We start from the raw sequence: 26912 nt of genomic DNA, 5'->3' as shown, positions 1-26912 counted from the left end.
AACAAGCGACGAAAACTGTGAAAGGTAATTGTCATTATAACCTGTTTTTTTTATTTTCTTTTTACACCGAATGACTGATTATTGAGATTCGTCAGTTGGCTATTTGTTCTTCAATCGTATTTCCGTTCTTTCTTTTCTTCGTTCACATAGTCGCTCATTAAAAACATCCGCAGGTCGTAATTTTATGAACATCGTCTTCTTTATTACACCTTCGATTGTATCACTCTAGATATCTTTTGCTTCCAAATTAGTTTCTCATTTATGTTCAGAAAGTACATTGTGTTACGATTATAATTTAAAATGATTTTTCTGCTGTAAGTTTTGTATTTCCATTAGCGATCCACTAACTTGTATGACTCCTAGCTTCCTATTGGTTTATCGATTACCCGAAAATTAGGCATTTCCCTCGGTCAATTAACTACGGTGTTCGAGAGAACTATAATACAAAATAAGTCTAAAACAGTAATAATGGGTTTTCTCCTATTTCTCACGATTCGTCTGTCTCTTCTCATTTCTACTAGTTTTTACGCGTCATACAGCTAATTTAAATAGAGTGGTAAAGAGGGAAAGAAAAATTCAAATGAGAATACAACCAAAAACATTCAGTAGCTGAATCAGAACAACGAAATTTAAATAACAGAAAAAACAATGCAGCCAATTTGTGTACGTTTCAGTCAGAATTTTCATTGCCCCACTTCGTAAAAAAAATAAACCAGCTTCTCTCCTATTACACTACCAACAACAATGATTATGAGATGGGGGAAAATTTGGGGTCTTGCCTTATCGATTTTTGTTTTCTACAAAACGTTCCGATAAATATCAGTATACTTTTAGCCTTTTGCTTCTCATAATCCTAAACGGTTTCAAACTGTGGTTGGATTTTGGCGATAATTTTGTGTTTTCTTTTTCTTGCTTTAGTCCCTTCGGTTCACACACAAACATAACCTACTATTAATACTATTGTGCTAACACTAGAAGCTAGTTCTAATTCATCTGATGCAGAGAGGAACTTACCTATCTTTCCCTGTACCACCTCCCTCGTGGTTTGCGTAGCTTGCGTGGGGAGAACTTGAGCGGGCTTGGCGTTGTCGGGCGGCTCTTGGGCGTTCGATGGCGAGGAGACGTCCCCTCGGTGCCGTTATTCACCGTCACTGGCGTTGTTTCGTCACAGTCCAGCGAAGAAGATGCGGAGTTCTGCTCGTCGGAACAACTTGGCGAGAAGGTACCCCCAGAGGAACCAGAGGTACCGTTCAGTTTGTGTTTCTTTTTCTTCTTTCGCTTCAGTGGAATACCGGACGAACTGACCAGAGCACTCGTGAAAATGGATCGTTTGTACGTTTTGACGGGCGTTCTCGACGAGGATCGAGTTCGCATCGACGAACAGTTGAGCTTCTCGAGACAGACGATCGGTTGCAAGGTGGATGATTTACCGGAATTATTGCTAAGGCCACCACCGGCGGAGTTCCGCTTCCTGGGACCAAAGTTGAGATGGCGAGTGTTGTTGATTCGAGACCGCGAAACAGGCCGATCCGTGTTGGTGGTGTCGTCAGTGGGTTGCGGTGTAGCAGGTGTTCCGGATCGGGTGATGGCTAGCGGATCTTCGGCGCACATATTGATCAGCGTCGATGAAGTTGTATCACAGTCATCGCTCACAAAAATGCTTCGCGAGCTTATCGAGTCGCATTCCTTGTCATCGTCTTCGTGCTGATGGCTGTTGACGGTGACAGTAGCCACCGGAGGACACGCCGGAGGTGCAGCCGCAGTGGCACTGTGGGTGGTAGATTTGCTACGACAATGGTTCGTTGTTACCGATCCAACAGGCGGTGGTGGTAGTGGCGGTGGCGGTTGCGATGGTTGCTCTTCACTCGGAACCGTCACGTTGTAGTCGATGCGAGTCATCGTGGTAGTTGTTTTGGTGACGTACTTACTGCTAGGTAATGGCGGCCGGGAGCTGGTTCGGTTGGGAATGATGACTTCCTCGATTTGAGTTCGGACGGGAGATCGAGGCGGTTCTACGTACGAAAGAAAAACGAATTAATATCGAATGCGAAGGAAAACAATTTAAAAACTTACCAGCTACCACTTTTTTCGGTTCCTCCACTACTTCTTCGTCATCACTGATTGTCTGATCTGGTTTAGCATTTGGCTCCTCATAGTCCATCATTGTCATCGTGTCCTCGAATTCATCCTCATCGTCCTCGTCATCATCATCGTCTTCTTCTTCTAGCTTAACTTTTCCAGCACCTGAAGACCCACTTTGTTGCGACTCCTCCGTAGAAGATTTTCGCGATCCCTCACCTTCAACAACAGTTTCCACTTTTGTCTTTAGCGTCTCCTCACTACCGTCTTCCTTCTTAACCGATGACAATTGCTGCTGCTGCTGTTGCTGCTTTCTTGTCACTATTCGCTTTTTGGAATTGGGCCATCCGGTACGATTGATACGTTTTTTGAAGAAACCCAAACTACCTCCTCCGTCGAATGACTTGACTGAAACAGCTGCCAGGGGTCGCGGCCTCCGATCATATTGTACGATCTTGCGAACAATACTCTCGTGTCGACTGACCAGCTTCAGACTGAGCGGCGGATCTTTATCACAGCTTTGCACGATGTCAAGCAAATCACGCTTGATCGGTTTCACGCTCGGAGCAACTCCGATCGGAACGAACTGCGCATCAGAGGATGGATGCTCCATTCCAAGCAGAAGTGGATCTTCCTCATTCGATTGCTCGCTCAAAAAATTATCCAATTCTTGGCACATAACCTTGTAATTAACGTAGGTATCCTCTAGCACCGGAGGGTCAAATTTGATTTTGTTGGTGGGTTCCGAAGATACTTCCTTCTCTGTGAAGGGATCACTTCCACATGAAGACCGGATCTCATCACCGAGGGCAGAGTCAGCTTCTTGTTGCTTTTGCTGCTGAATGGCAATTTTTTTCGGGCTGTACACCGGACTAGGCGGCGGCAGACTGCCTGGGGAAACGATCGGAAAGCTTACACTCGAACCGCTGAACGTTCTTCTTCGATTGTGTTGCTGCTGCTGATGCAGTAAACTCAGTATGGCAAGCGTCGAAGCGTGTTCCCGGGGACTTTTGCGAGGCCGGTCGGCGTCAATTAGATGTTTCCGTTTCTTCAACGGGAGCGACAGGGTTTGCTTGTCGTCCTCTTCGAAGTTTGCTTCAGCCGCATTACTGGCTGCTGAGTTGGTTGTGCCCTTTTTGCTGCCAGTACTGGCTAGGTTACTTGTGCTACCGCTTAAGCTGCTCCCTGAGGAGGCGGGAACAGTCGATTCCGGCGTCTTCGACTTCATCCGATAGTTTAGGATACAGCAGTTTTGTCGCAATGGGGGTAGAGGTCCCATTTCGTATGGCAGTTTCCGGTAGGCTAAAAATACGACAAACAAAAGAAGCTTAGTGAATGAACAAATAAAGAAATTCACAATTTATGACTCACCAGTATTTCCAAAATATTCGTACATTTTCTCGCTAGACTCGTCCTGCCGCTGGAACGTTTCATACCACGGCTCCAGCGACGGTACGCGCTCGAACGCGAACCGATACGGTTCAATCAGTTTACAGTTTCGATTAAAATTGCTCCACTTGAACACCCCCATCCCATCCTCCTTCCCCTTGACGTAGTTGATGATGGTTTTGCCGCAGTTGGACAGCAGCTCCTGATGCTGGTATGGTGACGTCGGTGAAGATCGGGTACCGAGCAATAGCTGTTCCTTTTGCTTCTCAGCAGTGCTGCTCGTAACCGTAGACGACGGGCCCGGTGTCAGTCCACGTCTGCCACGCTTTTTGCCCTTCACGGCACGAGGTGTACTCACACCAGCATCATTATCACCATCATTCTGTTCTACTTCGGAGTTTGGCTGGATGGGGGCTTCCGGAAATCGCAACCTAGATCCCGGATCAGGAAATTTGTAATACTCAGCGTTGTCATGTAACAGTGCCGCTGTTCCTCGATTTTGACGACGTTGTTGCTTCACACCAGACGTTGTAGGTGTGGTAACAAGTTCCTGATCGGCAACCCTGGTTTGCTTTTTGTTGGGAGATCCCCCTCGCGATCTACAGGTAGGTGCTACCGAAACCGCCCGCTTTCTTCCAGGGCCAGGGGTTGCAGCCAATTTTCGCATGCTTGAATTTCGGTGCTCGAAATCGCTGCTAGCGATCTCTTGTGAGAAATCTCCCGGAGCGGTTTCCGAAGTTGTTTGTCTATCTTCGTCAGTTTCCTCTTCGGAACTTTCGTCTTTTTTAGGAAACATAAAGTTTTCGGCCTCGTCATTCAATAAACTTAGCTCCGACTGCCGGACTCTGCGGATTTTCACGATGAGACCGTTTTTGTTTGACTTGGTAGGACTACCTCCGGTGTTGGTTGCGTCTTTGACAGGCGAAATCGTTTTTCTATTAGGTTTCGATTTCGGCTGTTCAATCACTTTGTATAGCAAAGGAGATTTTACGGGTGGTCGAGCCTGTGGCGATGGAGCTCTCCACCGAATTCCACGGATTTTGACGTCCAATTGCCGCTTGGGAGAACCTCCTGTTTTCTTCTTTGTGCCGTTCTCATTGGCGGTAGCATCTTTGGCGGTGCTTTCCAGCAAAATACTTTCCATAATTTCCTCCTGGGAAACGATTTCGTCCTCCCGTGGTTCGGAGTAGTTAACCCGCTTGGCAGACTCCCTTCGTACTCGGGCCTTTCGCATCGGTCCGAGCGTTTCGTCCAACAGGCTGGTGAAATCTTCATTTAAATTGGCTCTTTTTGGATTCTGGCGCAGCCCCAGACTGATTCGCTTGGTGTTCTTTGGATCTAGTCCTTCGCACTCCAAAAGTTCAACCGGGTGGCTGACCGGTTTAATGGTGGACCCTTTCAGTCCCATCTTGTCCGCTACGCTACGCTTCAGGTGACGCTCTTTCTCCTTCTCACTAGTGGAGCTGTTGTCGTTGAGCACTTTCATCGCATTCGCTTCCGCCTCAACTGCAGGAGCTCTAGCCTTTTTATGCTGTTGCGGCTGCTGTGTTTCTACTACTGTCGCTTTTGAAGCTGCCGCTACTGCTGTCAATTCCTTCGTCGCACTATTTAGTATGGCCTGCTGGACAAGCTTCGCTGCCTTCGCTTTCTGATGGTTGTGATGATTCAGTGTATTATGAGGATGATGATGAATCGCCGAACGCCGTCCAAACATTTGCGGTTCAGCCGCGGTTGTGGATGATGTTGATGCTGCTGCTGCTGCTACTACTTTACCAGCTGCAGTTGCCGGTTCCGGTTTAGTAGATACCGGAGATGATTGTGCCGATCTGCGACCAGCGTATGTACGTTTTACCGGAGGAGATCTGGTAGCGATCGGTTCCGGTGCTGCAGGTGTTGAATGTTTGTCTACGAACGGAAGAGAGAAATTGGGTCAGTTTTGAATCTAGAGCTTGTTATTGTGAAGTAAATATAGCCTACACCCACTTACCTTTAGATTTCCTCGAATATGTCCGCAAAACTTTCGGCACTGCTGCGTCGTCTGCTATTTGATTACTCTTTTCCTGCTCACTATCTTCCACTGCTTTGCCTGTTTCACTCTTCGCTGCCTCCCAGTCCTCTTTCACTATATTGTCCTCGCAAGTTCCACTGTCAACGCTCTCTTCACTGTCCTTTTCCACCACCGACTCTTCTTCAGCAAGTTTCTTGTTCACACTCAAAAACGTTTCCAATCCAACACCACCTTCACTGATTAGTTTATCCAACGCCACAAAATTGGCATCATTGTTCACAAATGCACTGTGCTCTTCCGCAATTAAATGGTTCGCCAGAACATCGTACTCGATTCGGCAGATCTCACAATAACCGCACTGTTGTTGCAAATTGGTCTGCTGCTTGGTGGTCGCATTGGTCGTAGCTGTTGTTTTTACACTATTTTCAACCCGTGTCGTAGTTGCCTCTTTCCTCAACGATCTGTCCTTCTCACTATCGAACGGTGAACCGCTGGCCTTGGCGTTCAAATTAAGGCAGGGCCACTTTTTGAACAACTGAAACGCCGGTCTATGATGCCGCTGAAAGGATTCGATCTTCACAAAGTCGCCCCGCAAATGCTGCAAATGGGTAGCTTTCTTCGCTGCGGCCGACGACGACTTGGGCAGCGAATACAGCTCCGGATCGGCTTTGCAGGTTTCGATTACCTTCTTCAGGAACTTAACGGCGTACTCGGTAGACCAGATCGGTTTCCCCCAGGATTTGGCCAACTGCACCGGACTTTGGCTATTACGATCTATGCGGAATGTGTTGTTGATGATCGCGGGAGTTGCCGGAGCTGGAGCCGGTACGGGACTGCAGGGACTATCCGGGCGGGACCGGGCCGAGGTCGAAGACAGACGATTGTTCGATGCACTCGAGTGGTGATTACTGCTGGGTTGATTCTGCTGGCGGACTCGCTGAAGCATAGCATCCGCACGGCTGCGGGGTCTTACCGGTATATCCTGCGGGGGGCGAAACAAAGAATGGTGGAATTGGAGTAAATGTGGCAGTATTTGTTTATTGAAGTTGTACTTGAGGTTCAATTTGAGATTAGCAACCGCCAAATGTTATGTTGTCAAATTCAAAATTGAAGATAAAAAAGAGCATTTGATTCCATCTTTTATACATATAAAAAAAAAGTTCTGTCTGTCTGATCATCACAGACATGTAAATTAATGAGTCGATCAACGTGAAAACTGCCCATTATTCAAAACAAATAAACAAATAAAACCCAAGTTTTTGCATAACTCTAATCTAATGTGAAGATTTCAGGATACAAGAAATGTTTCTATGATGGTCTGACACTTCTCACTACTCTGGTAGAAGAGAGGGGTCCCATTTTTCTCTGTGTGGACTCATCACTGCGACCAAAGACATTTCATCTATTGTGATATTGCCCAGGTGTTTTTCTGTACTCCGTACTTTATATTATAATAATTATTATAATTATTGGCAGTATCACTCTTGATGTAGATGAGAGGAAGTAGTCTCATCAAAACCTCGTTCCTCCTGCCAACATCGCGTCATAATCACAATTCCCGGAACGCTCATTTTAAGATGGCTTGACAAAGTTTTTTTTTTAATTCTTTTAGCACCAATATTTAGTGGTTAATTTGTGGTTTCGAAATCCAACTTGTAGTAATTTGTGGTTGAGTAATTTCTAAGAAATTTTCAGAAAACTGAGTCAAGCCATCTGTGAAAATGATTTCGCTTCAAATGAATCAGACAACGATGATATATACATCAATCGAAAGCTCTTAATTTGTGGTTCACGAAAATGTAGTTTTTGTAGGCATACTTCATAATAAAATAATTAAAAAACTATTATTTAAATTTTTGAACTTTGTTTACCTCTTGTTGTCAACACCGACCGTACGCGCTGGTAGACCATCAAGATGATTTTTTTTTCTCAAAAAGCTTTCGTGTAGCGATGAGTATATTGAAACTAGAGATACTCAGAGGGAGAGATATGCGATGAGCCAAACGAACCGTCAAAATTGGAGCCAAACGAACAAGAAAGGTAACACCACATTGAGAGGTAATGCAATCAGGTACAAAAAAGAACGTGTTTATTTCTATACGATTTTTTGTTCTATTGCCAATGAATGAATTAAGAATGCTGTAAGTGATTTTTACCCGGAGTTCAACAAACCTTGTGTATAGGTAACAAAATAAGTGAAGGTGTATAAAATTAAACATAAACATAAAATATATACTCCTTAACAGTTTTTGCGAAGCACTTCAGTATTCTTAAGGACTTTCACCGTCACCACCGATTATACAAGTCGAATTTTAGTCAACATTGCGCTTTGAGAAGAGATCTGGCACCTCTGACATATGAAACCCAGTTGCCGAATTGGCGATTTTTTTCACCGCGAATCTCTTCCTGTGAGTATTTCTAGGTGAAACAGCCTCCGTGTGTTTTACGTAAATTTCCTCAAAATAAGTGAAGTTTTACGTAGACATGCGAGCGTAATTTTCTCGATCTTCAGTCGAATCATTTCCGGAAACGTAGTTTTGCCGTTTACCGATTGTTTGAAAAAAAAAACCTTAATTAATACACCTAGGGATGTGATCTGGTCTTTCTCATACAAAATCTATTATATGTTAAAATCTATTAGCACATACGTTTTAACTCTTGGAATAAATTACAGCCTGATAATAATAAAGAACAATTTTTTGTTTCGATAAATATAATAATATTTTGGTAACCAACTACGCAACTGTATTCGACTGTTGGGTATTTTAGAAACCGGAATGATGCCTGAAGGTTGGGAATGGGCCGTAGAACTGTAGGGAACGGTTGAAACGCATGGTAAATGCCCAAAGATGTGAGTCCTGACTAGAAATAAAATTCGATATTTTCTCGTCCCAGGAATATGCTACTACAACTACCCCTTGAATAATAAAACAAAAAAGCTTTCAACGGCAGCGAAAACTGTTTGTCGTATACAGTACGGTCGCTTTTTGTGCGGTTTTTCTACGCGGGTTGCTTTCCTCCATTACTCAAAAACGGTACAAGATATCGACCTCATTTCAATCACGTTTTCCGTTTTAGGCCACGAGTGATCATATATCAGTTTTTAAAATAAATCACAACTTTTGGTGTAAATACCCAAAATTTATAATATTGAATTTTGGTCTCTAGATTGGCCACTATCATATTCAAACGAGGTTTCAACGTTTTAGGACGGTTTTCTTTGTTATATTTACAACCCAAAAGTCGTTTTTTACGCGGGCCTATACAAATTTGGAACGCATCCCCTGCGTAAAAAACGACCTTAGTGTATATGAACGACTGTCGATATGTTCTAGATAACCCACTAGCACTAACATCGGCAGGTACTATGCTCATCCAACGCCGCATACGGTCGGTGTTGACAACAAGAGGTAAACAAAGTTCAAAAATTTAAATAATAGTTTTTTAATTATTTTATTATGAAGTATGCCTACAAAAACTACATTTTCGTGAACCACAAATTAAGAGCTTTCGATTGATGTATATATCATCGTTGTCTGATTCATTTGTAGCGAAATCATTTCCACAGATGGCTTGACTTAGTTTTCTGAAAATTTCTCAGAAATTACTCAACCACAAATTACCACAAATTGGATTTCGAAACCACAAATTAACCACTAAATATTGGTGCTAAAAGAATTAAAAAAAAAATACTTTGTCAAGCCATCTTGAAATGAGCCCAGAGAAAGGAGTCTTATCAAGACCTCGTTCCTCCAAGTCAATATCGTGCCATAATTACAATTCCGTGAAGAGATTTTTATTTGACCAGTTTTATTATAAAAAGGACTTATTTTTGTTAGTCAACAAAAGAAAAGTCAACAAGGGTAGTGTATAATTAAGCTCGAAGGAAGGGTATCTAATTGAGAACCTGAGAAAAAAGTCATTTGACAAAATGGCCAAATTCTACTAAGATTCGAACTCACGACCACCCGCTTGTCGAAGCGGACTGTGTAACCTTGCTCCTACGACCTTCCCGAGCGAGAGGGTCCCATACAAATTAAACACATATTTAAGGTGAATCGGGACGTGGTCGCGATCAACTCGAACTTTGCAATCTATTTTTTTCTTGATTTATGAAGACTACGTACATGAAACTTTGATCAATTGTTTTCACAACTGTTGCATGCCTGAAGTAGCAATTTGAGTGCTGTTTATTTAGTGGAAGCCGATTTTTTTACGCTCAAACTACAAAAGTAAAAAGAACTCTAACCTCAAAATTGTATAGGAAAACTATATCCCGTTTCACCTTAAATCAAGTTTTTCGGAAAACAGTTGAAAATGATCGGGATGATGCACAGCAGCCAAAAATCGTCCCCAGATGTTATTCCCGAATCCAAGGTGGTTGCGAACTAACTCCAGGTGCTATTTTGAAATCCAAAATGGCGACTTCCGGTTTCTGGAAAACAACCTAATACCATCCAATATAGGTATCTCATGAACCAGAATAACGTCGAAACCAGAAAGCGATTTCGCATACAATTTTTAATTCTAGGATGGCGACTTCCAGTTTCTGGAAAACAGCCAAAATGGCCACAAACCACCCAATGTGGGTTTTCCGGACCCAGAATGATGCTGAGAAGCCTAAAATTTACTATACATGCCATTTTGAAATCTCCCAGAACCTGCCTCGAGCCGGATATTCAGGATTGCGAGCTTGCCACAGATTATCAAATCTTCCGATGTAACCGCAATGAAGATTTGTTTCTGGATTCTATATATTGAGCAGTACGGCAAATTGTTGAGATGTCCGGAAACAACGATATCATCCTAACACTGGGTGTTTACAATTTACCCGATTTACAATGGAGCTTTGACGATAATATCAACGGATATCTGCCTTCGAATACATCAACCGAGCAAGAGGTAACTATCGTAGAAGAAATGCTTGCAAATGGCTCGAGTCAGGTCAATTCATACGCGAATACAAACGGTAGGCTGCTTGACTTGGCGATCTCATCGAACCAGCGGTTGCATTACTCAACATCGATGTTCATCTATTGCGTCGTGTTGAACTCCTGTCGTATTGGACCCCAAGAACTGCGATCTTGAACGAACTTCTCAGCACGGTAGATCGGTTAATGAAGGGCTATCATCACTAATAGATTCTACAAAAAACTCAATGAAATCTTTCGTGGTCACGTCCCCCTCCGCCGATATTCCTCCAGTGGCACTGTGTGGAAGCCTTGGTAGAACGATGAATTTTGTACTCTACACAATGAGTTCAACAAGGCCCGCAAGAAATACTTCAACTTTAAATTCGAGAACAGTCGTAGCACTCTTTGTTCACTCAAGTCTGTACAACTCGCTGCTCGCGAACAGCTATTAAAATTATGTTGAGAGAACGCAGTCTAATTTCAAGCAAATCCCTTCAATGTTCTGGAAATGTTGCCACTGTACTGAGTATTTCTGGTTGCAGACAACGTATTTGAGTGTAATGAAGCGATAATCAGCAACACTGAGCAACACTAACATAACTTCTGATTCATCAAGTTTCATGGAATTCTGAGAGATTCCTGCCAACATCTGGTCGAGTTAGTGTGAAATCCGTATACAAGGTCATCAGAAATGTGATTGGTATGATCGAAAAGATTGCTAGGAAAACCATATTACCCGATCATACCCGGCCATGATTTTCGTACACTTCTAGTGTATACAACGACTGATTAAATGATGCTAATTTTGGCTGCCACAAAGTGCCACTCATTGAGATACATGAATTGGAAAATGAGTAAAATTTAGGCACAAAACCAATTTTCTGAACAAACAATTCGATATACGATATTAAAGTCTGGAGAAAAGTTTTGTATCTTGATGATATCAACAACTTTGTAGAATATTTCAACTCGAATAAATGCGATCAAACTCAAGAAACTCAATAAATTTATTTTAAGGGGGTGTTGACAGAAATTTATCTATAGCTCAATGGTTTTACAATATAGACACTTAGTGTCTTCGAGAAAAATTCATAAATTTTATGGTTCTACAACTTTGCTGAAGACCTAAATTTGATATCTTGCAACTAGATGTTGTTGCTTTTATTTTGACTGAATACTCCCTTAAAAACATTTTCAATGAATATCTTAAAATATTTAAAATCGCATATTAGAAAACTTCTTTGAAGTCACCTATATGTTAAAACGTCGAAAAATACTTTTGTCCGTCTTTTTTCAGTTTGGTCCCACTGTGTGGCGCCGGTACATTGGTAATGTTGGCAGAAAACAAGATTTTCTGCATTCAAATTGACATACTCAACTTTGAACAGTTCCAGTATTTTTTGGGACATCCTAGCTCTTCAGTGCCTTCTGCAAAGTTGTTAGGCATCTAAAATACTATACTTTTAAATAATGTAATGCATTATTAGATCATTATTGGGTTCTCTAGAAAGGTAGATGCAAAAAAGTAGGTTTTCCCTTATAAATTTTTTATACAAATTTGAAATGCAATGCGCCAAGCGGAGACAAAACCAATCGACTTCCGGTGAGTTTAGGGTTGTTTGGCTCCCAAAAGAAAACAAAAAAACTTGGTTCTGAAAAATCGATCACTTTTCCCCACCCTACTGTATGTACATTCATAATTTTTGGAGAGGAGTAAAGCTTTGAAAAACTGCATCTATTACTTCGTAATAATGTCGTGAATCACCGAGAAATGTCGCTTCTATGCTGCATCAGTACGACCTTCGAAACGCTGGTTCACTATACAAATACACTGTTCCGAGAGAATGAACTACACAATCAGGTTGATTTCATCTACATTGACTTTGCCAAATCATTCGACACGGTACTTCACGTGCGTGCTTACCACAAACTAAGAGCGTTAGGTCTCCCTAATTGGCTGGTTGAATGGATCCGTTCTTACTAAACCAATTGATACGCTTTCGTAAAGTTACATTCAACTTGCTCGGAATTTTTTTTGAACACCTCGGGCGTTCCACAAGGCAGTTTCCGGGGCCGCTGCTCTTCGCATTGTTCGTATGTCATGTTTCGAGCTGTTGTATGCAGACAACCTGAAGATTGGCTTTCAACGTGATATAGACAATCGTGCGAAAAAAAGGGAATGAGAACCAATGTCAAAAAAGTAAAATAATCTCTATCTCCAGTCGCTGTACCACCGTAAATCACCAATATACCCTGGAACCATTTTCGTTGGAATGTGTCTCTACTCCCACCGACCTAGGGGTTCCGCTAGACTCCAAGCTGCGGTTCAATGACCACGTAGCATCAATTTCATCGAAGGCATATGCTGTTTTTGGATTCTTATGACGATACGCGTGGTATTTTACGGATATCTACGCTCTGAAGACACTGTACTGCACTCTTGTTCGTAGCGGATACAGAGGCTGTTCATTAGGTTTGCACTACGCAATTTACCATGGCAAAATCCCCTTCATCTCCCGGAATATCCAGCTCGCCAAGGAGCAAGGCAACAGAGAATCCAGATGTTTATTTTCAACATATTTGACAGAAACATCGACTGCCCTTTATTACTTCGAGGAAGTTGCCTTCTGACAACTAAGAAGATCTCCTCTTTTTGCTGTTTCTATACACAAAACTGCGTACGGTCACTTAAATTTTGCTTGAGGGCCTTCAACGACATTGGTGTTCACTATGATTTTACTATCTCTAAGAATGTTTTTAAAAATAGAATTAGGAATAGATAGTGTAGTCTGTACGATATATTTGAAGACAAAATAATCCAAACATATGAAAATGCAGCTCGAGCTGCCTGTCTGACCCATAAAGACTTGAATGTGTCCATGGTTGTTCGACTCATCCGTAAAGGAGGGGCCCATACAAATGAAACACAAATTTTCGCACATCTCGAGAATTAATCAAAAGGTGAAACCAAATTTGTCATGTAAAGGTTTTTGAAGGAAAAAATATATTTCCATAGTGAGTCGACATCCCTGGATCTTATACAAATCTTGCACAAATTTCTGCATTACTCAAGAATTGATCGAGCAAATGGAATCAAATATGATATATGGAGGTTTTTGAGGGTAAGATATGTTTCTATGATGGTTGGACACTCCACCATACACTGAAGGAAGGAGGAGGGAGGTTTCCCATATAAATACTCCCATACAAATTGACTCAATTGAATTCAAGATGAAAAATTTCAATTTCTGGAAAACAGCCGAACATGACCGAATACCCCCCAATATGGGTGCCATTACCATTTTGCCATTCGAAATGCCATTTAAAAATCCATTTTATACTTCAAGATGGCGACTCACGGTTCTTGAAAAACAGTAGAAAACATGGGCGCAACTACGGGGGGGCTAGGGGGGGCTAACGCCCCCCCCCCCCCCCCCCCTGGAACGTGTTTAGCCCCCCCTAGAATTTCCCAGAGAATGATTGTATTCAATATATATACATTCCATACTACTTATCAGAGCATCAAAATCCACACAAATTGAGATGTCGTCATTCATTGGCTAAGAACTAGTTCTGCACCCAGGATCGATTCTCAACCCTTGCTCTCTTACTCACCTTACCAGTCAGACGAGAGCTGTAGTAACTCGTGCTGTATCAAGTAGTCGCCAGTTTACTCGGGTTTGGGCTGTGTTTCACCAGTTCCCCAGACGTCTCATCACTCGCAAGTCTCTTTCGATCTGGTCGAGCCATCATGCACGCTGCGCCCCTTAATTTCTTGTGCCGGTAGGGTTGCTGAAGAGAAGTGATTTCACATGGTTGTCGTCCGGCATTCTTACGATGTGACCGGCCCACCGCAACCTAATGTCTTTCGCCAGGTGTGCAATGGGGTTCTCTCCAAGCAGCGCTTGTAGCTCATGGTTCATGCGCTGTAGCCATTATCCGTCGTCCGCTTGTGCTCCACCGTAGATAGTCACCTTCTGTTCGCCGATAGGCACCTTCTGTTCGAAAATATCAAAAGGACTTCCGTAGAGGACTACCGGTTATCAGGGTTTTGTAGTTTTTTGTATCGAAGTGGTCATGTCCGATCATCACCGTGATTGGTGCGTACGTTTGTAATGTCTGAGAAGAACGGGCCGTCGTTGAGAACGTGGTCAATTTGTTTTGCTGTACGTTGGTCGAGGTAAGAAGGGATTTTGGACTGCTAATCCGCGGGAAGCTGCGAAGTTGGTGCAAAGCAGGCTGTGCGGGCCGATAACCGGCTTATATAAGTCTATCCTTCCGTTCATGTCCCCAACGACGATCTTGATATCTCTACGCGAGCAGCTATTGTAGAGTTTCTCCAGCTGTGCTTCTTTCCCTGTATCAGGTCTTCCTTCGTGAGGGCAGTGCACATTGGGAATAGTGTAGTTGTGGAACCGGTCTTTAATTCTCAACAAACACAACCTGTCGCTGATTGCCTGCCGCTTTGGTGGTACTGTGCCTTGCGGCCACAAATCCACCGTACCTTCTCTCCTTTCAGGCAAAGCTCCTGGAGCGCAACGATGTCGAAGTGGCGGGGTTCTAGTTGATCCAGCAGAATCCGGTCGACATCCGGGTCATTAAGCGATCTACTGTTACATGTCCTGAGCTTCTAATCGTCGTCCTTATTTCGTCGGCTGGGTCATTGCCGATTGTTCCGGTTCGTTTTGAATTCTTGATTCTCCGTAGTATGTTTATTTCAGTATGCTGCCTTACTAGGGCTGCGATGCCTAGTCTTGCGACGGAGCTGCCGCCATGGATGTAGCCGGCGAAACACCGCATTTCATAGTTCAACCGTCCGGTCCGGATCAGTCGCTGTTTGAGCCGCCCCTAGCCTGTGGGGTAGACGCGCAGACAACCTGCTCTCTAAGGAAAACAACTACCCCACCGGTTCACCGGTTTTTCCTTGGTTGCTCGTATTCCAGTCGGTACCACGTGGAGGTAGGAATAGGGCATTATGCCTTGAATCACAGTGGGGTCTATTTTATTCTAACTAGTACGGGTGAACTGTTAAAAAGCACTGCCCAGCCGTTTACCAAATCTAGCTCTCCTCAATATCGAATCATTGTTGCTGAAAGAGCTTGGCGTTGACGATGTGTTCAAGATATTCAGTACATCTTCGGAGATTCTATCCCGAAGTGATTTTTTCTGCTTTTACGATACTATTTTAAGCGTCATTAAAAAAGCATATTCAAACTCTTTTTTCTCTTTTTTAAAATGACATACATGAAAACTAGCCCCCCCTAGAAATTTTCCTTAGTTGCGCTCATGGTAGAAAATAACCAAATACCATCCAATATGAAGAATATTTTCACCAAATTGACTTCAAAAGCCATTTTGAAATCCAAAATGACGACTTCCGGTTAGTGGAAAACAGCGTAAGGTGACCAAACACCACCCAATATGGGTATTTCCGTAATCGTGATGATACACAAAAGCCAAGAATTGACTCTGGATACTATTTTCCATTCAAAAATTACCATTTTCGGTTGCTAGAAAACAGCCAAAAATGACTGAATATTACCCAAAATGGGAATCACATTGATGCTCATAGACTAGATATTGACTCCACATGCCATTTTGAAATTCAAGATGACGACTTCCGGTCTCTGGAAAACAGCTGAAAATGACCGAATACTACCCAATATGAATATTTCTAGTACCCAAGTGATGTACAGAAGCAAAAAGGCGACGATGTTCTGATAAAACCAGTCTTTTCAAATGATTTGTCTTGTCACGCATTTGCAAACTATAAATAAATCGCAAGGAATCAATCAATTTGGAATCTTTAGAATTATTCAAGTAAAGAAAAAAAAACATGTGTGACAAAGTTGATGAGTGAATACTTTTTTTCCGAAATCTACAAAACTACTTTACTCACCCTGTACTCACTACCAGTGTTGCTCCTCGCAGCATTGCCGGCTGCTGCTACTGTTGTACCACTTGCCGAAGCCGAAGCTGCTGCTGCTGCTGCTGTTGGAACACTGCTTACACATGGTGACGACGGGGAAGCTTCGTTTACATACTGCAGATGATGATACTGATGCGAGTGGGGTGTTCTGGGTGTTAGCGGTGTCGTAGGTGTCACCGGTGATTGCTGATAGCTGGAGGGTGTTCCTTCCGCAAAGTCTACGGTTTGCTTTTGCTGTGTCCGTTGCTGATTCTGGTATTCCTTATCGGTGATGAAATGTGTAATTTCTTTATTCAGGAAGAATTCAATTTTCTGCAAACATCCATCGAAAGAGGAGAAAAAGAAAGGAAAACCAATTAGTATCCGTCGTTCGTCGTGGAATGGATGCTGTTATAAGAAAGTTTAATCTTTGTGTGTACGACAGGAAGGAAGGGCGAATGAGAACGATGAGCCCGTGATGGGCAACCAGTTGCGTGATTCAGCCAGGTTTGCTACTTTCGCTGTGCAATGTTTCGCAGGACGGGGGTGAGTTAAGGGGGTCGCAGCGCAGCCAGACAACGTTTCGCAAGCAACGACTGGCGATATTTCGGCCATTTTAAGATGGAGAGCCGAACAGAAGATGACTGTATCGCGGGCAGCAAGCATAAGAATTTCTACGTCCAGGTTCGACTACGCGAGCAGTAAGGATGGTGCGGTTTTTAAACAAATTGTTTCAAAATACCTACATACACACACTTAAGCGAAGCACTCAACTTGTGTATCATAAACACAGAGAAAATAGAGTGTGTGGGCGGCTGAGTTTCGCCAGGTACTCACTAATACATGAGTGGAAAGATTGCGCGCGCATAGCTGAGAGAAACAAAAAAAGGAAAGGCATCACAAATACCACGGCTAACATTCAGAGCTGTCAGTTGCTAAAGTGTACACCGTTTGTTAAAACTGAGGAAATAGAATCGATTAATACAAGGAGCGAATGTACAGCAATAAATGCTAGTGGGATAGTGCAGGGACTCGGGAGGAACTAAATCGAGCAGCTTTTTTGTTCCTTTCTGCGTTATTCCCAACCCTATGTGGAACATAAAATGGCATGCGGGTAAAAACCCGTGGCTGAATTATCGATCCAACGGTGTTCATAAAGGGTATGTTTCGTGTGCGTAATGAGATTCTAGGGATCGAATTATCTCAAATCAACTGAAACCCACGCAGGGCAAGCGCAGGGGGTTGAAGTTTCGCCAGATGACGACTGCATTCACTACGCAATGCCAGTTTGTGGAGATTTTGCTCTAAAACTTCACTCAGTATGTGCATTCATTCCATTCCTGCTTGCGGTATTTCCAATACGAATCATTTGCTAAAACCAACACTTATGTACGATGAACAAAACTGGATCACTTGAACCGACTAATTGGGATGCATGTTAAGTAAAACTGAAACCGACAAAAACGATTCCACCCGAGAGGGAATCGGAGCAGAAAAAGAAACTCTAAAACCTGAACAAACTCGACAACTGCACTTGGGCACCCCTCGTATTGGACCTCCGTCTACTGCACCTCTAAAGCGGTGCCCAACCACAACGAAATGCACCGCTGCCTTCTGTGACCACCGAAGATGATAGCGATGTTTTCGTAATGTTTATGTTTCCCGTACATTTATTCGTTTCTATCTATTCCCATCCGTTATTTCGGCATGTCAGCCTGTGTGTGCGTGAGTCCCTCACTATCATCACATTAATTCGCTCACTCAGAAGTTTAACATGCGCACTGCTTGGCACTCTGTACTATCACTGACTGCAGTAGTGTTTGTAATGTCTCTTCCATTGCACATTGGTGCATTTGTGTGTTGTCGTGTGATGATGGTGTTTTTGTACCGCTTCTAGGAGACACACAAGGCGACGGACGGAGTGTACGCTGTGCCACAGCAGAGTGCGCTACATTTGTCGAAGCAGAGACAGAAAGGAAAAAACACGATACGAGGTACGTACAGCTAAGCAGCACTAGCAGCAGCACCAGCGAGACTGGCTTTTTCCGATAAATGGACGTATTTTCAGCCATATTTGATTTACGCAATGGTGGCTCGTTCGCTGGCAATTGCAGACGATTTTTCAATAATTTAGCACTTAACTGGGCTAGAAAAATTCATTATTTGCACTCACACACTCGTATAAAAAGGAATAGTCGTTTTTGACAAAGTATGATAACAGATGGCACTGACTAACCCTGCTGCAAGTTTGGCTTTGTGCGAAGAAAATACTAACCGAGCGACACGAAACACTATTGAAACACTGAGAAAATATAGTTTTTAGTAGATTTTAAGTAGAATTCTAGCGAATTTTCAACGTTTTGCACGGACTAACCACTCCCGACTGCCTGTCTGTACGCGTTTCTCGATGCAAAGTAAAGTGGAAACTCGCTCTCGACATACAACAGTACTCTGGTTGGTTGAACAATACGACGTCGACGATGACGATGAGAGTGGTAAAACGGCCGCACGGAGAAACAGGCCAACAGCGGTAGCAGTGGTGGTGGTGGTGATGGAAGTGGAGGAGCAGCCAAGGGTGTACGACGAGAATCATCAACTTTGCTGGGCTGGCAGTGCTGTTTGCTGTTGAAGGAAGAAGGCAAGGCAAGGCTGGCTGATGGCTAACATACAGAGGCTGACTATAGAGCTACTTTGCCTCATCGACCATTTACCCATGCACGCTTACTGTTGCGGGGTTGGAATTGAAACGGACTGACAGACCACAGCAAGTAATTTCTAGCTTGCGAGAGCGTACGCTGCTTTTTTTCCTCCTGCTGGAATGAAACATTTACTTCTGCTTCGCTCACTGCGAGACGTATAAACGAGACCAACTCGTAGCTCGCAGTTTAACCCTGACTTCAACCCTGCTGTTTATTTGCAAATGATGACTATTTCGTACGACTGATCAAGAATTTCAATCACTTCCCAAAAACTATGTGTGCATTGTAAACATCATCAAAAGAAAACAGTTCACAATCGGCAACCAGTGACGGCGAGTTTCAAGTAGGGGTCTTCCTACTGCCACACACACGTACACTACCCTCACTCTTTTTTTCTTCTATAAACACACTACCTATAGGAAACTGAGTTCATACCTTTTCTCATGATAAAACTAATAGTATTCCATCTTAACGATCGTACGACAAAATTTTCGCAGAAATGGCGACCGCAATGGCTACCTTTTTCCACCGTGAAGATTCCTCCCGTCTGATTCACGCCCTACCGTACCGAATTAAGCAAACGCGAGCGAAATTTTCTTTCATGTTTTCACTTCAACACACGGCTCGATACACGACAAACGGACGATTGGAGCAAAACTCAAAGCGGGCCAGCAACGACGACTGGCAGCGACAGCGGAGACCGTGAGTTCCCTCTGCCGGGGGTGTGAGTTCTTTCCGCGCAGTGAAACGCACACATCGCTAAACAAGCGGACTATTCTAGTGTAGGAAGCGAAAAGTAGAGAAAAGTTTCATCGCGCAACACACCGAGCCAGTCTAGTAAGAATCGGAGTGTGTCAACAAAGGCGGGCTGTACTGTTTTCCAACAGGGACGACAAACGTAACGGAATGCGTGGTGCCAAGTGAAGAACTGTTCAACATTACTATTAAATTGATTTATGATACATCTATAGTTTTGCGTGGTAACACAATAACGAAAATCTAATGTTACTACTACTTTTCTTGATAAGAGAAAATTTTCGTTACACGGTTTTCTCAGTAGTTGCTTAGTGACGCACTTTCAATTGTTCACAGGATATTTACAGCCAATTGAGTATTTCGACATAACCAAAGAAATAAATTGTTCGTGCCTTACCACTCTACTAGTCAATACACTCTCGTTGAAACCTCACCATAGGCACTCAGCAAAATCAATATCTCTCACCCACACACACATACAAACATTTATAATTTCGCGTTTCCATTTTCACTGTTTCACGTTCTACGTATTTCTGGAGGTACTCAGCAGCCGTGTTCTGGTTCTTCCCTATACAGACAGTAATCCAACTTGGTTTTAGTTACTTTTTTGTTATTCCTGTCGCTCAGTCTGTTACTCCCATCCCAGCCAATCGATTGGGGAGGCGTTCAAGAGCGCACAGCTTAGGTCACCGTCAGAGAATCGCGAAGCATAGTCACCATTAGTGTGGAAATACATAACGTAGACAACCATTTTAACGGCGAAGAGTTGAAAAAAAAAGGCTGCACTGAAAGAAAACAAAAAAAAACTGGAATTCGACGAAGACTGAACTGCTGCTGCAAACTAAACGACGAAGTGAAAATAAATGTTTCGCACGAACGGATAGAAGGTTAAGGATTGTCAGCAGCTCCAACCTCGCATACTTACACCGCCAAGCTCCTTTATGGTTAGTTCGATTTTGTTGGCAAGCTTGAAATTTTGGATGTCCAAGTAGAAGCGGTGATATATCAAGGGTCGTGGGCCTTTCACGAGTTTTACTTTGTCTGCAAAAGAGAGTAAGAATAAAAATGTTATTTTAATTGTTCATTTGTTACGGTAGATTATCGCACGGTTAGTACAAGTAGTATATTCGATCCAAGTCGGCCGCGTTGGTTTCGGATTTTTTTACGCGATACGGTCATCGCACTTACAAACACACACGTGGGTGCGCATTTAGATAATAATGAGAGAATCGAACCAATTCATGTTTACTACGCCTTAGCATAGACTAAACAACGAAAACAATCGCATTCATTGGGGTCTGTGTGATATCTCCTCATGACGGTGATAACAGACTGGTTGTGAGTGTGAGTGACTGCGACCTACATGCTTCAATATGGAAACGAGTGCGATGGCTTGATTATTATTTTTAATGTGCTTTGCACAAGGTTTCCATAACAAATGGAATGTACACAACGAAACGATGTGTGTTACGATACCAACGCTCATACGTGGAACCACTTTGCGTTATTGTGTAATTCCAAATTGTTTTTGTATCAGAATCAACAGTATAGGCTATTTGTTTACACTAGAAACTAGTTCAAATGATTAATTCCAAAATGTTTTCTTCTAGGTAAAAATGTCTTCCACAATATCCACCCTTCACACCTACGATACGGAATATTCCGCTGATTCCGTAGAATGGTGTCCGCACACACCGACTCAGCATCTGTTTGTCTGCGGGACTTACCAACTGGACAAAGAAGACCAAGTAAGAACGGCCCGAAAAGGGCGAGTTTTACTCTTTAGTTACCGCAAAGCCACCAACTCCCTCGCACTCGAGCAGACTATTGAAACGGCGGCCGTTCTAGATCAGAAATGGCACCCCGCCAGTCCGGTGCTGGCCATCGTCAACGCCAGTGGGCAGATAATGACGTACAATTTATCACCGGATGGTGACAAGCTGATACCAACGCACACGCTGACGATTCAGAAGGAAGGTGGAGAGGAACAATTGGCCCTTTCAATAGATTGGACCACTCGAGGAGACATAGCGGCAGTTAGCGATTCCAAAGGTGGTCTATCCATTGTGGACTTTGATGAACGAGGACTACATCAACGGCTGCGAGTGAAAGCTCATTCGTTTGAAGCGTGGACGTGTGCCTTTGACCGAACGGATGAACACATAATTTACACAGGTTTGTATAAACGAGTGCTTAATGTCTTCAGGTTAAAGATATGCATTTTTTTAAGGGGGAGATGATACCTTACTGAACATCTACGATATCCGCTGTTTCGATGTTCCAGTTATGAAAAATAAATGTCATGACGCCGGTGTGACTTCATTGCTTTCTATGCGGCATAAGGAAAATCTGCTGGCTACGGGAAGTTACGACGATCATTTGCGAATCTTCGACCGACGATCCATGAAGTCACCCATCAGTCGAACCAATCTAGGTGGCGGTGTTTGGAGGCTGAAACCGAACCCGCACAGACCCGATTCTATACTGTGCGCTTGTATGTACCACAATTTCAGCGTCGTAAACCTCAACGAGGATCATAGTATTACTGTGGAGTCGGAATATTTCGAACATGACAGCATTTGCTATGGTTGCGACTGGAGTTATGCTTCGGATAATTCGGAAAGAGACTACTATTTTGCATCCTGCTCGTTCTATGACCATAAGTTGTGCCTGGCTAAAATGAATTGCGACAATAAAGAGTAGTTTTTTCCCAGACTTCGACTTCGAAGTTTCCTTCAATGACTGGCTATAAGATATCAGCATCCACTACGATACAAATATTAATAGAGTATCAATACGCAGATCAAAAGTTGAGCAGAACTGGATTCAGATGCATTTTGACGTGATCCCAAAAAGGTATTACTGGCTCTGATTCTACTGACTCAAATGTTGTTTGAAAATAACTTCACCGTCGTCTTAAAATCGATAGTTCCACATAGTTTCTAGCCACTAAAAATGAAGCAAATGTTAGAACGTACCTTTTTGCTTTGTAAACAACTTTGGAATTAAAATCTGATAATGCTGAAAATGCTAATTAAAAAAATGGTGTCTGCATTTGGTTTTTTTATGATAAATTTCTTACTGTCAACTAAGAAAGAGTCATAAAGGAGATTCATAACTGCCAAGTTACAAAGTTCGCTTTTGGGTGGTCGTGGGGTCAAGTCTTATTAGAATCCAGGCTATTGAGTTCTACAAAACCTCAACAAATACCTCTTGACAAAAGAGTCTCTCTTGCAATAGAACTGACCAGAATAATATTCAGTTGAAATTTATCCAGGGAATTGTAGGCTGGAAGTAATAAGTGTAAAAAGGAAGGGCGAAACAGCATACACACAAGCACGAATTATAATAATCATGTCACATATTCTCAACAGTGATATTGCTAATAATAGAAGTGCGGATTACAAAATACACGGGTGATATCACAAAAGATCAATGTTTCTGGTCGCAGTGATGAGTTCATACAGGAATAACAATGAAAAGATTTCTACTGATCACTGAAACTGAATGTTTTTTTGGATAATGTTAAAAATCGACCCTGATTAAACTGAACAAGTTTACATTGCTAGTTTTTAAAAATCCCACAAAAATAGAACACAGTTTGAAAAATAGATTTTTTTAATTGTGAGCGCTCGGCAGTTTTTTCCTATATGTCATTAATTTTTTCATATGGTATTTGAAATATGTTATCTTGAACATATCTGCCTGATCTAGTTATTATTATTACTTCACTTCGAAATTATACGCTTCTAAATAATTCATCGAGAAAAAACTTTTCTTGCATTTTAGTCGATTCATCTCGCAGTTAAAAAAATCACAAGGTTGTATGCAAAGCCACGACCGCAAGGTTGGAGTAGAATACTTTTACAAGAAAGATAACCCGGCTGCTTGCGTGTCAGTAATTTTCTAGTAAATAAACGTTGACTGTTCATTGGCAGTATTGTCATTTCTTTTTGTTTGATGTTTTGAATGAAGTTCATTGAATATTTTTAAATTTTGTGGAAATGAGAAGTTGAAGTGCTGCCGAATTGTAATATGCACATTTAATACGACATCATTAAACGGGAACGGAACAAAGGCTACGGTTATGCAGAACGCGAATGCCGGCGCGATGCGATTCGCCTTACCGTGGTGAAATGTACAGCTCTTTTTAAGGTGAAGTAGAGCTATACATTTCAACAGATTTCGTCTTGCCGAATCGCATCGCGCCGTTATTTGCGTTCTGCATGACCGTAGCCAAACACTAAGCGACGCAGACACGTAATAATAGTCAGAGTATGCATGTAGATAATTAAAAAGATAATTAACTTTGGATTATAGCGCAAAACGAGAAAATATTAACTCTTCAAATAAACATTTGTGTTCTTCAAATTTCAGTTGTTCAGTTCAGTTGTTCGATGAAATGTTTGTTTATTATCTGATGAAGCTCTTATATAGGCCAAATGATGCATTCCCAATTTACTAGGTCCATAACTCTGCCGACCGTGCTTAGGAAAGCAATCGTATAACGACCAATCAGAGGTCGAATTTTGTGTTTTGACAAGGCTTAAGAATTTTCAATTGTACAATGGTTCGAATAATAAAATTGAAATTTCATGCATTTGGTAGAAATCTTAGAAGATTTTCTAATTGATTGCTGCAAAAACGAAAGAAATCCATCGAAAACTAACCGATTTATTAGCACTTGAAATTGGACATATTTCTCACATTTTTTCAGTTTTAGATTTTCATTTCACATCTCTATGTAGCCGAACTTCCTGAGAGAAGTATTCTACTTCAAAATTATGTCTCAGATATGTGCACGGAAGCATAAGATAGCATAAGATTTAATAGGAATCACAGAAAAGTTACCATTCTCAAAAACACATGTTGAAAACATCAGTCTTATGTAAACTCTAACAGTAAACTGGTATATTTATTGAAAAAAAAAAAAATATTGTTCCAAACTTTTCAAACAAGCTTCACCTTCATCAAATCAAATTGTTAAGTTGTAATCCCTACGAAGTAGGTTATACGAAGTCTTATTCTTTATATAAAACCTTTGAGTTGCAAAATTCAATTGGCACTCTTAGGTAAGTTATAGTTCAATTAAAACGTATTATGTATAAGTAATTACTTACTGGAAGCCGTTTTATGCTGCTGGTTGGCTGCGACCCTCGAGTATTTGCTCTTGGAGGGCGATACCATACCTATCGCCCGCTGCCACACTGTTTTGCACCAAGTTAGGCGTTTACATTCACGATGAAAACTGACACTTTATAAGGCGTAGAAACTGCACAACTTGCATGTTTACAAAACACCCAACCTTTTGTTTATTACCTTTTTCTTAAAAGCGAAAACGAGAGACAGAGGTCATTCATATTCAAAACACTGCGATCGCACGCACACAGATGCACACCCGACGGATTCGCGCGGATTGGTGTGAACGGAGCAGCCCACAAAACTGTATTTGTGGCATGGAAGGTGCAACATCAGGAAAACGGTAAAGAAGCCAAGCAGGGAATGACCTGGTAGAAATTTTGTCAAAGTTTTACACACAAGCAGTTCACGATTCTACTAACTTTTATCTTCCCGAGCTGTAGTTTCACTGTGGCTCCAAGTAAAAGCTATTTCCGGGCAGAAAATTCACGATTTTACACCACTTTTCACGGAAAATTTGACCACCCGCGAACACGCGCCATTTTTCTTCCTGTGTTCACTTTACTTCGCGACACGAACGAACGAAAAACCGTGCGAACGATAAACAACGAAGAGCACTTACCGTTCTTTTTTTTTGTTTGACGTTTTGGTATAACTTTTTGTTGCCGTGGCGGCAGCAGCTTGTGCGAAATAAACACAAAAGCAATTTGTCTAAAAAAAACTATGTTAATAGAAAGTTTTTACGTATATTTTAAATTAAAAAAAATCTTCTAGTCTTCTCTGAATACAACAACGCGGCAGACGTTAAGTTTTTATGGCGAATTGATTTATTTTTGAAAATTCATCTAATTTCGCGAAAATGGGTTTATTTTCATCGTTTTAACCGTTTTGACTACACACACTTTATGCAATCTTAATTGCAAAATAAACGAAGCTGCTATAAAACTGAACGAAATAATTCGAGTGGTAAGTGATGCCAGTAATTTGGACTGAAACAATTTTTTATACAGTTCAATACACGCTACACAGAGAAAAATAAGATGTAGGAAAAGTAGGTGAAGATGCTGAGGTTTAATCTAAATAAATTGCTTTCTAAATCGCAGTAGTCATACAAATTAAAACACAAGAAGATTTGTTATCATAATTATCTCAGTGCTGGTCAACTTTCGCCATGTTTTAAGTGTTTAAGATTTTAGCAACTGCGACCAAAAAAAATCGGTGATGGCGGACAAAGCAATTATTCTCTATAATACTACCACATACATAAGACATACGTAACACTGGCGTTTTTTTCTGGTACACGTTGCCCCATAGTACTCCGTACCTCGCCCTGTCAAACTGCTCGATAAATAATGAACAAAATAAATTTTCTTTTTCTCGGCCCAAAGAAAATCCCATAAGGAACTGTCAAATAGTTATTTACAAAATCAATGAAGCATTTTTCGAGTAGGAACGAGACAAATGCAGGGCTGCGCAGGTACACTACCTTCAAAAACAACTCAAACAGAGTTATTTTTTACAGAGGTTGGTACTTTCGAGTAGTTCATTTTGTACCAACTTTTTTGGAAGATTTCTTCCTGAGTGTTACGTATGTCTTATGTATGTGATACTACAATATTGCTCTCGAAACATGACTGCAGCAATCAAACAAACCATCACACTCAATCAGATAATAAATGTTTGGTAATTATTATTACAATTTTGATCGGTAAGTTTGAGAAAACACAGGGTAGTTTGTAAAATTGATATAACTTTACATATTTTCTGTATTCAGCAAATGATTTTACTGAATACTGCTATATTTTCTACTGAAATGTTCGGCAAATTAAACTTTTACCAAATATTGGTAAAAGACTACTGGACCAACTACAGAGCTGTCAATTTTTTTCTATTCATTGTTCTCGTTCTGGTTGTCAAGTCACATTCTCGGTTCCCTTTTAACATTGAAGTTCCTACGAAAAAAACAACTTCAGCTAAAAGATGATCGCATAGTAGAAATCTTTCGTAGGTATATAATAACA

General features: G+C 41.9%; 2 protein-coding genes across 11 annotated transcripts; one reads left to right on the top strand and one right to left on the bottom strand.

The window, feature by feature from the left end:
* Window positions 1-22467, top strand: LOC129722180 (diphthine methyltransferase). Of its 6 annotated transcripts, XM_055675457.1 has the most exons (4): window positions 17362-17457; window positions 18195-18291; window positions 21363-21927; window positions 21983-22467. In XM_055675457.1, exons 1-4 carry the CDS (start codon window positions 17387-17389, stop codon window positions 22453-22455), a joined length of 1206 nt encoding a protein of 401 aa, XP_055531432.1. In that variant the 5' UTR covers window positions 17362-17386; the 3' UTR covers window positions 22456-22467. The 6 variants fall into 6 exon arrangements, with proteins under 6 accessions (XP_055531438.1, XP_055531432.1, XP_055531437.1 ...); XM_055675463.1 differs by lacking the exons at window positions 17362-17457; window positions 18195-18291 and adding an exon at window positions 1-24; XM_055675462.1 differs by lacking the exons at window positions 17362-17457; window positions 18195-18291 and adding an exon at window positions 20294-20805.
* LOC129722178 (uncharacterized) lies at window positions 175-25572 on the bottom strand. Of its 5 annotated transcripts, XM_055675452.1 has the most exons (7): window positions 24873-25572; window positions 20678-20793; window positions 16289-16630; window positions 5456-6458; window positions 3451-5373; window positions 2074-3381; window positions 175-2012 (listed from the first exon to the last, which is right to left on the bottom strand). In XM_055675452.1, the coding sequence occupies exons 1-7, from the start codon at window positions 24937-24939 to the stop codon at window positions 1015-1017; spliced, it is 5757 nt and encodes a 1918-aa protein (XP_055531427.1). In that variant the 5' UTR covers window positions 24940-25572; the 3' UTR covers window positions 175-1014. The 5 variants fall into 5 exon arrangements, with proteins under 5 accessions (XP_055531427.1, XP_055531429.1, XP_055531430.1 ...); XM_055675454.1 differs by lacking the exons at window positions 20678-20793; window positions 24873-25572 and adding an exon at window positions 19432-19652; XM_055675455.1 differs by lacking the exons at window positions 20678-20793; window positions 24873-25572 and adding an exon at window positions 18573-19205.
* Between the last annotated feature and the right edge of the window lie 1340 nt (window positions 25573-26912).

Source organism: Wyeomyia smithii, chromosome 2 (assembly GCF_029784165.1).
Source record: "Wyeomyia smithii strain HCP4-BCI-WySm-NY-G18 chromosome 2, ASM2978416v1, whole genome shotgun sequence".
NCBI lineage: Eukaryota > Metazoa > Arthropoda > Insecta > Diptera > Culicidae > Wyeomyia > Wyeomyia smithii.
The sequence above is the reverse complement of the archived record's forward strand: the minus strand, read 5'-3'. Positions and strand labels throughout refer to the sequence as shown.